The following is a 15,652-nucleotide window of genomic DNA, read 5'->3' on the forward strand; positions in this document are numbered from 1 at the left end:
TGAGCTGTAGTTACCAGTTTAAACTAATTTCTACCCTTTTAATGAGATTTCATCCAAATTTGGGAATATTGAGGGGATAATTTTTTTTTTTTGGAAAGGATTGAGGGAACAAATGATTTCATCATTTGTCTTTTCTTTGGTCAGTATGCCTAGGTTGTGGAAAGGCAGGGGAAGGCTGATGCTTTAATGTGAATATCTAATTTCTCTCATCTTATAAACTTCAAATTTTACCTTCAAAGATTACTATCTAAAGTTTTAAACATCTAATTAGATCCTAAAGATTATTTAAAAATTTAGTGTCCATTATACTTAGATGTTTGCAACTCTCTATCATTCTCTTAGTGTATAAATTGAAATGCTTATTAGTGTTATGTCATGGCTATAGATACATAGTAGGACTTCGTTTATCCATCATCATTAGGTTTAAGAAAATAATCCAATTTTCCGTACAATTTTGTGTTCGAGTACCAAACCTTAAATTAGTCTTCAGTTATTTTTGATGTATTTTTAAAAGATATCAATAAGCACATTTTTCAATATAGGACTATAATTTAACATTTCCTTGATTATTCACAGTCATTATGAGCTTCAGTTATCCTATCTTGTAATGTACCAAAATTGTCACAGTCTTTTTTATATGTGGGTCTGTTTGTCCCATATATGAAGTTCCTTCCTGGTGCTATTCAATGAACACATTTTTGTAACCAATTACTATATACAAAACATTGGGGATAAAAAAGATGAAAAATATAGAGCTTTTGGATGGAAGCCTTAAAGCATTTATAATGAGGTGTGAGTACACAAGTCAGTATGATAAATAGTAAAATGTATAAAGGTTTAAGTAGTGAGCCAGACAAAATGCTGTAAAAAATTTTGATATGTCTTGTATTTACCTTCTCCTTGCCTTTTTTCCCCTTTAGTAGTCTCCCACTTAATCTGCTGTGGGTTGGGAAACCATATGACCAGAAAAAGCAATCAGATTCTGCGTTAGCTTTTAGGACCCTGCATAAATAAGCTTTAGTGTGTAGTTATAAAAAATAATTATTTTTGACTACGCAGAGACTTAATATTCTTGTTTTCCTTTTTTTTCCATTTTGAAAGATTTGGTATCTCATTTAACACAGTTTTTCTTGGTAAACTAGAACTAGGTAAGGTGACTTCATCGTGATTTAGGTCAGAACATTATTTTGTTCAAAGACCATTGCTAATCTTTTAAAGCAGAGGGCAAGTAATTATTTCAGAGATGGCCAGATGCTACTGATTTTGATGGGATTCCTACTTATCTTCCTACATTTAATCTGTTTTGCGACAAAATATCTTGGAAGAAACCTTGTCTCACTTCTAACACTTTTAACACACCATTTTATAATTGATTATTAAAATCTTTTTTGCTAGCTACAATAAGTTACCAATTATGCAATTTGGTGAGCGCTTCAATGCTTATTACTTTGGCTTTAAGGAAAAACAAGGTAGTTGACCAAGATAAGTCAGTCAAAATAAACTTTAAAAATTGTGACTGATTCTGTATGGGGCTAGATTTTCTTTCTACTTTAGTTTGGTATTGGTTTCTAAATTTAGCTTTTTGAATTTTTCTTTCATTTTAGAAGTATTTTCCTTTATGATTTGGGTCACATTGATTGGATATAATTGCATAGTTGGATTAAGTAAGGCCTGGTTTTTTGTTTTTTTTTTAGGTCAGATTTTTAAAATACATGAGAAATATTTGAACCCAATTTTCATTTATTAGGTTATTAGCACAGTCTCCATAATTAGTTGTAACGTCTGTAACTAAAGCACTGAATTTTGTTCATTGTCCCTTTAAAATAAGTTTATTTTAATTGATGTGTTGAGTAAATAGCTTTTAAACAGTTTTGAGGGGACAAGATGCCAAATCAGTATTCTTCTTGCTACAATTTATTTTCTTATTTTGAAATCTTTTATAACATAATCTGTTAATGTATATCTCTTTCAGAAGCAATTAAACTATCCTGTAGTTTGAGCACTTGTGGAATATTTATAAACTAATATATAATCCATTAATGTGCATAGGGTGAGATTTTCACTTTGCAATGATTTTTGGGCTAGCTGTTCTAAAGTTAGAACAATTCAAGGAAGCTTATAGCATTGTGGCTTGAATATCCAACTCCAAACATATAAATAAAATAAATAGCATATTGTCTTTATCTTCAAAGGCATTATATTGTACTTCTAGCAAGTGCACCAACAGAAAAGCAGCGACTAGAATGGTGAGTATAAGATAAGATTCACAGAAAAGACCATAAATTTCCAAATGACCCTTTGAAATAAAGCACAGGCCAAAATAAAATGGACACGAGATAGGAAGAATAACTCAGTCCTTCAGTTTGACTTTTGATAATTTTTTTTAGGCATACGTTGCTAGGACGTTGGAATGAGGCCTCACTTTTTTTTGTTTTTTGTTTTTAGTGGATGGATACCACATAACTGCCAATAATATCTTTTTAGTTTTTTTTTTTTACTTGCCACTGTGGTTTTTACAATTAGTTGAAATTCACTTTATAACTAGTCATTTCCAAAACTGCTTTGTTAATATCTTTTCTTTGAAAGTCCTGAGCAACCAAGACTGATACTCTTGAAAATTCAGTTTCTTGAATTTCCTGATTCTAGACAAGTGTTTTATAAAGAGCGTAGACTGGTTCCTGACCTTTCAGATAGAGCACTAAAAAGTTACTAATGACTTCTTAATTTACTTGGGACAGTGAGTTCATTAAATGGCTTGTTTTGGTATTCTTAATTTTTAAAGAGTACCTGAATTTCTACTTTCAGTACATTTCTTCTATTTCTGTACATTTTGCTTAACTTTTATTTTTGTTTAAAAGTAAACAGACTTTTAGTAATACTAAGTGGCATTTGTTCAGGGTGGGCTTGGTGGAATCAAAAATCCGAATCCTGGTTGGAAGTTTGGAGAAGAATGAATTTATTACACTGGCTCATGTGAATCCTCAGTCATTTCCAGCACCCAAGGAAAATCCTGACAAGTAAGCATACACCTTCCTTTAAAGTTTTCAGTAGAAGTAAGAATAAAATACTAATTTGCTATAATAAATTTAAAGACTAAGTTTTCATGGTACAGAGAACATTACTCTTGATCTAAATCCACCAATATGGAAATTATATTTGGATTTTTTTCCTTTTTCAAAAATTAAAGTTTGCAAGTTATTTTGAAGGCTGACCTTTTAAAGCAGATATGAGAACTGAAATAACATAAAGCTTTAGTTAAAAGTTAAATACTTCATTTAAGTTTTTGAAGTATATTAACATGTGTAAGTTTTGTATGTTAGTTGTTTTGCCCTCCAAGTTGGGAAGATTGACTAAATGCTTTCATATTTCAAGATAACCCTTTTTCCATATTGGTAACTAAAACTGGAATATAATGCTATACTTAATTTTATTATTGTTTTTTAAGTGGTGGTTTTAAAAAAATGTATTTTATGGCAATAGTTCAACTAACCTGTTGGGTTTTCAAGGGATATGCTATATGATAAATTGACTAAAATTAATTAAAAGTTTAACCACAAATTCTTTTTTTAAGCTCTTGTTAAAGATTTTTGTAGAGTATTATATATTTCAGTATCTTGAAGACATAGATATGTTTATTAAATTTATGGATCATTAAATATTATCTAGAAAGATCTAGACATGGTAGAAAAGTGGGCTGGATCTTATCACATGAAAAGTATAGATTAATGTCTTTTATGGATTTAAGGGGGAAAATGTTGTACAAGTATAAGGTAGTATAGACATGTATGATGAGACAATTTATAAAAGTTGGATCGTGGTGTTCTAGGTTACTTGACATTTTGGAAAGAAGTAGCACTATAACATGGCTCCCAAAAAGTGCTATCTTGGGCTACATTAATAAAACCATAGTATTCAGGAAAAAAAGAATCTGATTATATATATGATTATATTTTGGGATGGTTTACAGTTATTTCCTTTACTTCCTCACCTCCCATTCTCTTCTCAGCCGCTAGACTCCAACCTCACTGCCTAACTGAAACTGCTTTTTTTCTCCAAGGTTGTCAGAAATCTCTTTAAGTGCTAAATCCAGTGGCCTTTTCTCAGTCCTCATTCTTCTTCACCTCCCTGCAACATTTTACCCTGTTGACCACTCTGTCCTCCTGGATACTTTTTCCTCCCTAGGTTATTGTGACACTGCTCTCTTCTGGTTCTCCTGACTGATACTTCTCGGTCTACTTGGTTGGACCACCATCTGTGTCCTGCCCTCTGTACATGGATGTACACCAGGGCTTTATCCTAGGTCCTCCTGTCAGTGGTCTCATCAGTTCCCATGGACTCAACTAGCATCTTTCTGCAGATGACACCCAAATCTACATATCCAGCTTTCATCTCTCTCCTGAGCTCCAATTCTGCATCACCAACTGCCTGCTAGATATCTCCACCTGGATGTCTCGTAGGTATCTGAAACTGGTCATGTCCAAAATAGAACTCATTATCTTTCCCCTTAAACTCCTTCCTCTTCTAAACTCTCCTTTTTCTATCATGAACACTATTGTTCTAATCACCAAGATTCACAACCTCAGTCATTTCCAACTCTTCCCCTTCCCTTGCTCTCCATATTTAATCAGTTGCCAGATCTTGGTGATTCTATCTCTGTAACATCTGTTGCATCTGTTTCCTTTTCTCTAGTCATCGCCCTAGTTCAGGCCCTTATAACTGCTCACCCTAGACTATTGTTATAGTCTTCTAGTTGGTTTTTCTGCTACCACACTCTTTCCTCTTCAGTCCATCCTTGGCGTAGCTGGATTCTTACATCCTCTAGGATAAAATAGAAATTCCTTGGACATTTAAAGGCCTTTGAAATCTGGCTCCAGCCTATCTTTCCAGACTTATCCAATTTCTTTCACTGCATTCTAGTAAAAGTGCCCTTCTAGTTTTTCATATAGGATAGTTCTTTTCTCATACTTGAGTCTTTGCGCAGGATGTCCCCTACACTTGAGATACTGTCCATTCTCACCCTTATGCTATGGAGTCCCTGGCCTAATTTATATCAAGTCTCTGATGCCACCTTCTTTAGAAGCTTTTTCCTAGTTCCCCTAGTTGTTAGCTTTTGACCCCCACCTCTTATACTTTGTATCAGGTTCCTTGAGGGCAAACACTGTTTCCATTTTTCTTTGTGCCTAACAAGGTGCTTGGTACGTACCAGATATTTAAGAACTGCTTGTTGAACTGAATACGTCTGGATTTTTGTTAGTGAACTCTAGATGTTTTAGAAGATACTAGGAAGTAGAATATTAAAGAACAGTCAAAATGGGTGAATAGTCTAAGAACATTGCCATATGAATAATGATTTTTTTTAACTGAGAATTGTGGATGGCCGTGAATTCTCTATTAAGAACCTGTTATATTCAAGGCATCATTTTATATGCTTTGAAGCAACTAGCATAATATCCAAAGAGACCCTACTTTGAAGTTCACATTCTGTTGGGATGGGAGTAGGGTAAGATACAACATAAACGAAACTGTGTATTGGAGTGTAGGGAGTGTAAAGGAGAGATGAGGCAAAACTCCAGGAAGGTTTGAGGAAGGAGAGCGTGCTCTATAGGTAAGGAATCAAAGGAGATTTTGTGGATGAGATGGCACTTGGGTTAAAGCTTAAAGGTATAATAAATAAGGTATCGGATCAATGATCTCATCAAATTTTGTATACCTTCCAACAGTGTTCATTCAATCCCTACCTTATCCTATGTAAGTGTTTTCCTTGTTCTCTCGTTAATTTTAAATAGGAGTAGGGTGTCAAATCAGCTTTCTTGGGGCCTTTGGCTAGCTCTCCACATGTTGCATTGGTACTGCCAGAGCACATGGACTGCCTACTGCCTTTATTGGTTGCTCTCATTACACGACAGTATGGTTTGTTATTGATAATGTTTTGTAGCATATTTGTGATTTTCTTGTGTGATCCATTGCACTTTGGGTAATCCTCTTCTTTAATTTTTTTGGAGACTGCTATTCTGTGGTTTGTAGCCATAGAGCATCACTGCGTGAATATTGATGTTTAAAAAGATGGGCTTTTATATCAGGAGAAAGCATGGGGGCATTCAAAAGTTTCCCAAAACTTAGCCTGTTCTTTTTCTCTCGTTCCATTTTGTTCCCAGTTCATTACTTTATCCACAGTGTATCCAAATGTATATGCTTATGGACTAGTTTTAAGGTCTCTCCATTCAGTGGCATGTCATATCCTTGATAGGAGACATTGTTCATCTATGTGATTTTACTGTGTGCATAATTAGGTCCAATTCTTAATTAATTGTAAATTTTATTTAGGAAGCTATGCCTTGTTTTATGTGATCAAAATTATGATATCCTCAAAGAAAATCATTTGGAGAGGACTCATTGTAGGGGATCCCTCTTCTATTTGAATTCTCTGCTGGGTATCTTTTATTAGAATGTCCAGACCTTATAAACAGACCCTATAAACAGAGAGTTGTTAGACAAAGTAATTTCTGTTCCATCTTTAGAAAAATCTTGTGGGGGTTTTTTTAAAAACAAATGTAGGAGATACTTTGTTAGCTCCTTTAAAGTAACATTTTGTTTTGCTGAATCAGATGCCATTTTATTGAGACAAGTCAGTAAATAAAAGTAAGGTCTTGGAGTCTGCCTTTTTCATGTGTATGACTGTGAAGTTGTTGTCTCTTGTACAATATGGTTTGCAGAAGTCTGAAAGGTGCAGATGAGCAAGTATATTTCAGGCATGGGGGATTTCTCATACAAATGCAAAGAGAGGTGGGAGAGGGTTTGTAGTAAATAGTATAGTTTGGCCGGGAAATAGTATATGAAGAGAAGTAATTTCCCACAGAAACAATTACATAAGTTGAAGCCTGATTGTATATTAAGTGACTAAAGAGTTTGCTTTTTTTTCCCCCTAGGAATAATAGGGAGCCAAGTTTTTGTGTCGTTGGAAGGCACAGATTTATGTTTCCCAAAAATTTATATAATGCCTTTTTCATGGCTTGATTGGGGAAGGTTGGCTGTATAGACAAACTAATTAGAAGGCATTTGCAGTTGATCAGAGGAGAGATGATAAAGTGAATACATTGGTTACCATATGGGTAAAGGCCTATGTGAGACATGCTGTGGAGTGTCTCTGAGACCCTAACGAAACTGACACTACAGGAGTCATGCCAAAGGTCTGACTTAAGTCAGCCATTGTCATTGAAGTTGCTGGGATTTACTGATAACTTCATCTGGAATCACATCTTGCTGCAACTTGTCTTTCTTGCCACTGTGCTGAGACCAAAACAAACCTCATGCCTTGTTTGTCGCCTCTTGAATCAGCCCTCATACCTTGCTTGTCAGATACTCACCTTCACCACCCAGGCTAATGCCTATTCCTCAGTTTTCCTCACTGTTAGGATCATAAGAACTTCATTTATAGGGAGTTTATTAACATAAAATCCAAGTTTCTTTTTTGCTCTAACTCTGGAAGAAGAACTGATTTCCATTTAGAGGACTCTTGAGGGTGTGAGTCCTAGTCAAAAGTACTAAAATGCTTGTGGTTAGCAAAATCACATCACTTAACTTTTCCAATCCAGTGAATTCCTGGTTGCCTAAATGAAAATCATCCCTCTTCCCTGCCACCATTTTCTTGTTATCTCAGTCCCTTTAATCTAAACTCTACCCTTTCCATATCCCAGTCTAGCACCACTTAACCCTTTCATTTTGCCTTTTGGAATCCCTTTTTATTTACAAATTTCTCTTAATCTTTCACTGCTTCTGCTTTTGCTTCTTCCATCTTTGTGTCTCTCATAGAAACGTAGATCCTTTACAGGGGACACTTTTCCCTACTCATCATATTCACTACTGGTTGTACTTTCTTACTTGTCCTCTGACAAGTGTGTTCCATTTTCCATTTGTCATTTAGCTGCTTCTCCTCCTTTATGGGTCACCCAATGCAAATATGTCACCCAGTTCATTTCCTGGTGGTAGTTGTTTAAGAATTCCTAGGTCGTTTTCTCTTTTTCTCTCAAGGAGTTTAATATTGATTCAGTGTTTTCTTTTCCTACCTTAATCTCTGCTTTTTATATTAGATAACTTCAACGTACACATTGTTTGTTCAAACTCTCTGTCCTCTCAGTTCCTCAGTCCCTCCTCTTTCATTCTATCCCAGGCACCAACAGGAATGGGGACACTATTCAGCAGTGACCATCGACCACAAATTTCTGTAATCAAGGATTCTCATTTTCTTTTTCCAATTATAACTTTTTATTCCTTCTGTGCCTCATTCCTGTTAAACCCTTTTTTTTTTGTCCTAACCATGACCACCATTCCCTCTACCCTGAAGTAATATTCCAGGCTATCTAATCACCCCTTGGATACTGCTGTTGAACAGTGGTGTCTCGCCCACCTTCTTAATAATACTTTCTAAGGACTCTTTCTAAGTCTGGCCTCTTTGTGAATCAGTCAAGCTCTGTTGAACTATAACACAATTTTGTACTTTGAAATCCTTTGCTACCTCTCCTCGTTACAGCTCATACTTTGCCAGACCTCAATCATGGATTGCTCCTACCATCACCTGCCATTCCTATTTAGGAGCTGCTAATCTTTGCTAGAGGGAGTTAGGAATTTTTTTCTCCCTGGGTCCATTACAAATTTATATCATCTGATATCAGTCAGGCAACAGACACTAGCTTTGTGACCTGGGCAAATGATTTAGCTTAGGTTCGCCTCAGTTTCTTCACCTGTACAACGGAGGTGATAATTTTAGTTCCCAAGGTTATTGTGAAGGTCAAATGAGATAGTATTTGTAAAGTGCTTGCTTAGCACAATGCCTGGTATTTAATAAGTGCTGTGTAAATGTAAGTGGTGGTGGTGGTGGTGGTTTTTACATCTCAGCTCCTACAATGGCTATGCCAAACCTTCTCTACTTTCCTCAAGCCTCCTGTGCTCTCTCTCCACTTATATAGCTGAGAACCTTACCTCATTTTGAGAAAAGAGAGGCCATTTTGCTGTCATTTCTCTTTTTTTCTCTATTTGACATCTCAAGACCTTGAAATCATTCCTTAGGCTCTCCTGCTTTACCTCCGTTTTTGATGAAGAGTTGTCTCTTCTCCTTACCAAGGCCAATTCCTCTATGTGTACTCTTGATCCCCTCCTCTCTGAAGTTTCTCCTCCCTTCATCTTCATTTTCTTATTTTCAGTCAATCTCATCCTCAGTCTCTGTCATTTTCAGTCTCTTTCTGTTGGTTTCCCTGCTACTTATGAACCTGCCCAGCTTTCCTCATCTTGACAAAACACTTATTTAACTCTGCCATCCTTTCAAGCTGTGTCATTCTTTGTCTGTCCTTCCTTTCACAGCCAAAATCCCAGAAAAAGCTATCTCTGATTCATTGCCTCCATTTTTTGTCTTCTCACTTCTCAATCATTGTGTTACAGCTTCTCCAAACTGCTCTCTCCAAAACCACCACTGGTGTTTATTTTTTTTTAGTTAATCATCAACAAACACAAATATTTCAGTATACAAAGAATAAAAGAGGGTTGTGTATGAACTAAGTTTTTTTTATTAAAGGTGTTTAAGTGTATTTGAAGTTTAAAGTAACAAAGTTGTCCTGTTTGTGTCCCCTTCTGAATTACTTTTGTTTTCTTTCATGTAGTTTTATTGATGTTCTTTTCTTTGTGTTTTGTTAAATACCTCTCCCTCTTGTTCTCTTTTCCCTCCATAAAAGGTCTCCTCAGTAACAAGTAAGTATAGTTAAGCAAAACATTGTGGTTTAAATGTCTCATTTTGCATCTTTGGTCTGCCTCTTTGACTAGAACGGGGCTTCTTAAACTTTTTCCGCTTGTGACCCCTTCAGCACTTCTTAAACTGTGGGTTCGAGACCCACAATTTAAGAAGCACGGGCTAGAAGCAGGAGACATGCTTTGTCGCCAGTTCTTTTGAAGTCTTGACTTAGTACTACTTGGATAAGAGTTATGAAGTATTTCAGAGTTTTTATTCTTCACCATATTGTGGTCTTGTAAATTATTTTCCTGATTCTGCTCCTTCCACTTTAAATTAATTCATGTTTTCCAGCATTTTTATGAATCTGTCATTCATATTTTTTATGGTGCAGTAACATTACATTTACATATCACCATTGGTTCGTCCATTTTCCAGGTGATGGGCACCCGCTTTGTTTCCAGTTCTTTGCTACTACAAACAGTGGTGCTATAAATATTTTTTGTTCATGTCGGTCCTTTTTCTCTGTCTTTGACCTCTTCAAGTTACGTGCCTAGCAGTGATATTGCTGCGTCAGTGGTTATATATAATTTAGTGACTTTCTCCTAAAAATCCTGGGACCTTTTCCTAATGCTCATCCTTCTTGACCTCTCTGCAACTTTTGACATTGACGATCACCTTTTTCATTTCCTGCTGCATCTCTGCCTTGCCCCCTAACTATCGGTGTGCCCTGAAACTTGTCCTGGCTCCTCTTCTCTTTCCAAATGACTCCTAGATCTATATATCTAGCCCCAGTCTTTCTCCTAATCTCCAGTTTCCTGTCACTATTCCCTGTCACTAATTTCCTATTGAACTTTTCAAACATGGTGTCCAGTAGACATCTCAAACTCATATCCAAAATGGAACTCATTATCATTTCCTCCAAACCTGCTGTTCTTTCAAACTTCTCTTATTTTTTTTAAGAGTACTGCCATTATCTTAGTCACTTAGATTAGTCCTCATTTCCCCATTACCTACACATCCAGTCAGTTTCCAAGTCTTGATAGTTTTGTCTCCACACTGAATCTTATACCTGTTTTGTTCTTGCCACTGTCATCTCTCACTTAGAATATGTGCAGTAGCCTTTTTTGATTGGTCTTCCTCCCTCAAGTCTCTCCCAACTCCATTCTGTCCTCCACAAAATGACTTTGTATTTTTCACTAAAATGACTTTCCTAAATTATAGGCTTTATCTTGTACTTTAATATCTTGCTGTGTTGTATTTTTTTCTCACTTACCCTCTCCTCTTTTCTCCCTTCTGTCTAGGATCGATTCTTAACTTCTCTCTTAATTTTAGAGCCCTTCCTTTACAACCTGACCCCAATTTACCTTTATGGCCCTGAAATATACATTACTGTTGCTCACATTCTCCTGTCCAGTCAAACTGACATTTCTGTTCATGCATAGCATTCTACCTCCCATCTCCTCATTCCTAGATTACATTTTGTCCTCACTTTCACCTTGTAGAATCCCTTAGTTTCTTTTAAAGCTTAGGTCAAACAGTACTTCCTAAATGAAGCCTTTACTGAACTTCATAGCTACTAGTGCTTCTCCTCCCAAATTATACACACTTTTATGGGTACCTTTTGTATCCCTCAGTTAAATATAAGGTTCTTGAGGAAACAAAAGTTTAACTTTTTCTTAGAATCATTAGGATTATGTGATACATAGTAGGCACTCAATAAATGATTGACAGGTGGTTGAGGTAGAAGTGATAGGACTGGTTATAGCAGAAGGGAGGCTAGGCAGAAAATGTTATTGACACCAAGGCTATAAAACTGGATGATCTTGCCCTCTACACAGAAAGGAAAGTTTGGATAAGAGGCAGGTTGAGGGAAAGGGAAAAATGTGTTTGGACTTGTTTGACTTGAGGTGCCAGATGGACATAGTTTAGCTAGGTGTCCAGCAAGTTGGAAATGCATAAATGGATTTCAGAAGACAGATTGTTGTTGTTTTTCTAGGATGAGACAAGTCACTTAGGATGCTGAGATCTTAGTTTCCTCATTTGTAAAAGGGAGTGAAACTAGAAATAGAAATAGCTCTTAGAGATAAAGGATCGTAGTATCATAGAGCCTAGACTTTGAAAGGGACTTCAGAAGTCATCCACTATAACCTTCTCTATTTGTAATAGAGGAAACTGAGGGCCAGAAATCTTAAATAACTTGCCCCTAAGTAAGGTAATAGAGCCAAGATTTTAGCCTAGTCTGAACCTAGTGGTTATTCTAGACTGGAATTGAATCTTAGAGATATAAGATCATAGAATCATATGATTACACTTTAAAAGAATCTAAAAGGTCATCCAGTAGTAACCTCTGTTTTTATAGTTGAGGAATCTGAAGCCCAGAAAGATGAAGTGTCTGTATAAATTAGTAAGGATTTGAACATAGGTCCAAATCCACTGCTTATTCTACTGCCCCACTAGATGTTACCTTTCAGCTCTAAGTCTGTTGTTCACAAATGTCTTTCACAGGTAAGTTCTGTAATCAGATAGGCATTTGAACTAGTTGCTTGGAAGTTCCTTTCATAGAATTTAGTTTGATCTTCTTTGCCAAGAGTCAAACAGTCTTGCTTTTCTTTCTTTTTGTATTCAGGATATTGCTCTATTTCTAGTGCTTTCAGGTGTCATTATGAGCTTGTTTATGTGTATAGTGGTATACAGATAGAAAACAAAACATTGTGCTGAGACAACCAAAACTTTTTTTACATTAGCTTTTCGACTGCATTTGTTTTATTTTTTATTGATGTCCTTTGCTTTTACATCATCTTCATCTCCAAATATATCCCTCCCTGCTCTCTCACCTGAAGAGCCTTTTCTTGTAACAAAGGTTGCATTTATTTTAGACAAGAGTTATAATTATTTGTATTTTATGTAATTCAGGTTTTACTCTATGGTTCAATCATATCATAATGAAAATTATGATAAAGGACTTAACATCCATATAATTTTTTATTTTATTCCATATAACTTAATTTAGAAAAAAATTCAATATCCACATTGATGAAGTTGAAAGTTTTCAGAAATTTCATGATTATTTTGTATTGAAATATTTTGCAGGGAAGAATTTCGTACTATGTGGGTGATTGGATTAGTGTTTAAAAAAACAGAAAACTCTGAAAACCTCAGTGTTGACCTTACATATGACATTCAGTCTTTCACAGATACAGGTAAGTTCCATGATTTTTAAAAATATTTGAAATTTAAGATATTTAGCATGTATTCTCATCGAATTTGGAATAATCTTTGTGGTAGTGTTATTTGTGAAAATGTCCCAGTTTGTTTTTGCAGTCGGGATGTACACATTTCAGAATAGAATTAGGCCAGTAATATATAAAGCAATAGGCCTTTATCTTGGCACATTATATCTTACAGAAGGTCAAGACGGCTCAAGGCCCAAGATGAGACATTGGAGACAGATAAGAAGATTCAAAGGAAAAAATATTCGAGTGTCAGTTCTTAGAGGGGTAGGGATGCAACCTGAGTTTCAGTGACCGTGAGATAGGGATCAACATTGGTTCTTCAAAGTGACTGTCTTCAGGTTTGGCATACCTGGCTTTCTCCTTCAAATCAGGGCAGGTAGCTTTTGTAGAGGAGGTATAGTCTCTCACTTCAGCATGCCTGGTTGGTTTTCTGTCTCTGCTAGGGATTATAAACAAATGAGTAGAATAGGGAAACAAAATAAGTTGTGAATGTTTTCAGGAAAGGGATCAAAGCTCTTAGGCAGGTAAAGGGAGGAAACATGTTGATTATCCAGAGCAATAAATGGCCTCCTGCAAATGTTCTTTATGGTTTTGGGGGAGAGCAGAAAAACTAGAGTTTTCTGAACTAAACAGACAGAAGAACTTGGATAGTTAAGCATATGTCCTCAGGATGATTTTTAAATGATTTTGGGGTATAGCAGCCACCATCTAATATGTAAGGAAATTTGGCTTAATCTATTTTGCTGTGAGGGAAACTTATAAACATGGGACATACTGAGCTTAAAATTTATTTCATCTGTATACAGTCTAGTTGAACCTTGTGTTTGGATTGCTTGGAACTGGAAGTGATCTGAATAAGTGTGTTGAAATCTGGATAGCTTGGCATTCCTGCCTTACCTCCTATTCTAATCCGCCAGCTGCCCTAAGAGGTTTGATCTTTATAGCAAGTATGGGTCAATTGTATTTTTATAGGAAAAAATTGAGGAGGAATTAAAAAAAAAACAATCATATTGACTTATATTGTGGTAAAAATGACTTTAAAAAATAAACAAAACTTTTATTGGTATCTTTTTTTTTAACATTATGCATTTCCCAATGTAGCCTCTGCATATACATGAGTGAGAGTGTGTGCGAGTGCAGTAGACCCTGTAGGGGTCAAAGGGCATGGACATTTCACCCACTTCATTTGCACATAATTCTGAAATGCTTTCTATAATAGTTGGATAATTTCATAGCTTTACTCAGTGCATTAGTGTTTGTCCGGTCTTTACATTGCCCCTACAACATCGACTGTTCTCATCTTTCGTCATCTTTGCCAAATTGGTATATGTGAGGTAAAACCCCAGTTGTTTCAATGTGCATTTCTCTTATTAGGGACTCAGATTAGTCTTTCATGTGATTGTTTAAATAATTTACACTTCTCTTTTTTAGAACTGTTCATATCCTTTGACCACTTATCTATTGGGGGATTGGTGATTGGCTTTTGGGCTTATGTATTTTCTGTTACCAATATATATTGGACAGCAGACTTTTATCAGAAGATACTTGATGCAAACATGTTTTCACTGTTGACCACTTTACCTTCTTATCCTAGTTGTATTTTGTTTGTGTGAAAATGTTTTCATGTAATCAGAATGATCTCTTTGGTCTTTTGGGATCATCTCTGTTCCATTTGGTTAAAAATTCATCAAATTCATGTCTTTCCTGTGGTTGTGAAAGGTACCCAATCTGGTTATCTTCTAATTTTTTTTTGTCTGACTGCTTTCCAGTTTTACCAGCAATTTTTGTCACATAGGCAGTTCTTCCCCAGATAACTTATATTTTCAGATTTATTGAACATTAGTTTATTGAACACTGAGTTAAATGATGTCTTTTATTCTCATTTGTCTAGTCAGTTCTAGTGAGTCTAGTCTTTTATTTTTATTTTTAACCAACACTAAATATCTTTGATTTTTACTGCTTTATATTATAATTTGAGCTCTGGGGGTGTTCTTGCTTCATTCTTTTCCCCCCTCGTTATCTGCTTTGAGTTTCCAGACCTTTTGTTCCTCCAAATTAATTGAATTGTTGTCAGGCTCTGTGAAGTATCCCCTTATTAATTTGGTTGGTATAGCACTATATCTGCAAGTTAATTCTGATAGTGGTGCCATTTGTATTATATTGGCAGGGTGCAGAATGGCAGTAAACCTTTACCAGAGAATGGGCAGTAAAATTGACTAGGGTTATATTTATGCAGTAATAAATCATAAGTTAAAAGTCCTGCTTCTACCTTTGTGACTTCGGGCAAAACTTCTCTGAGACATTTAATTATCTATAAAATGAGAGAGTTGGAATAGATAATCAGATAATCAAGTTTCTTTCAGTTCTAAATCCTGGGATTTTTCTCTTTCCAGGGACAGTGAGTATCTATAATAGTTTTCCTCCCTCTTAAGGATTAGTCCTAACTCCTGGTTTATAGATTTGATTTAAAATATTTTGTTCTCTTGGGAAGTTTTCCCAAGATAGAAATCTCTAGACTTAGCCACTAATAGGTCAGTCTATCGTGGAAAGTCATTTTGAGGATTGTAGAATATAGTACATGAAAACTGGAGACTTTGCTAGTGAATAATTTGACTTTTTCATTCCCAGACATAACAATAGATTTGTAATAAGTATATTGATTATATAGAAGCTTGAAGCAAAAATTAGATTAAAATTGCAT

The 15,652-nt window shown here is 35.6% G+C and overlaps 1 protein-coding gene across 10 annotated transcripts in view; it reads left to right on the forward strand.

The window, feature by feature from the left end:
- Positions 1-15,652, forward strand: part of PAPOLA (poly(A) polymerase alpha) — a 76,531-nt gene that overhangs the window by 44,188 nt on the left and 16,691 nt on the right. For all 10 annotated transcript variants that reach the window (XR_005009884.1, XR_005009886.1, XR_005009885.1 and 7 more), the window contains exons 13-15: positions 2,193-2,246; positions 2,898-3,017; positions 12,809-12,918. Coding sequence is in view for 7 of the 10 variants with exons in the window: in XM_036750266.1 (XP_036606161.1) it covers positions 2,193-2,246; positions 2,898-3,017; positions 12,809-12,918 (284 nt within the window). In the remaining 3 variants the exon portion in view is untranslated. The remainder of the gene's footprint in view (positions 1-2,192; positions 2,247-2,897; positions 3,018-12,808; positions 12,919-15,652) is intronic.

This window comes from Trichosurus vulpecula, chromosome 3 (assembly GCF_011100635.1).
Source record: "Trichosurus vulpecula isolate mTriVul1 chromosome 3, mTriVul1.pri, whole genome shotgun sequence".
Taxonomy (NCBI): domain Eukaryota; kingdom Metazoa; phylum Chordata; class Mammalia; order Diprotodontia; family Phalangeridae; genus Trichosurus; species Trichosurus vulpecula.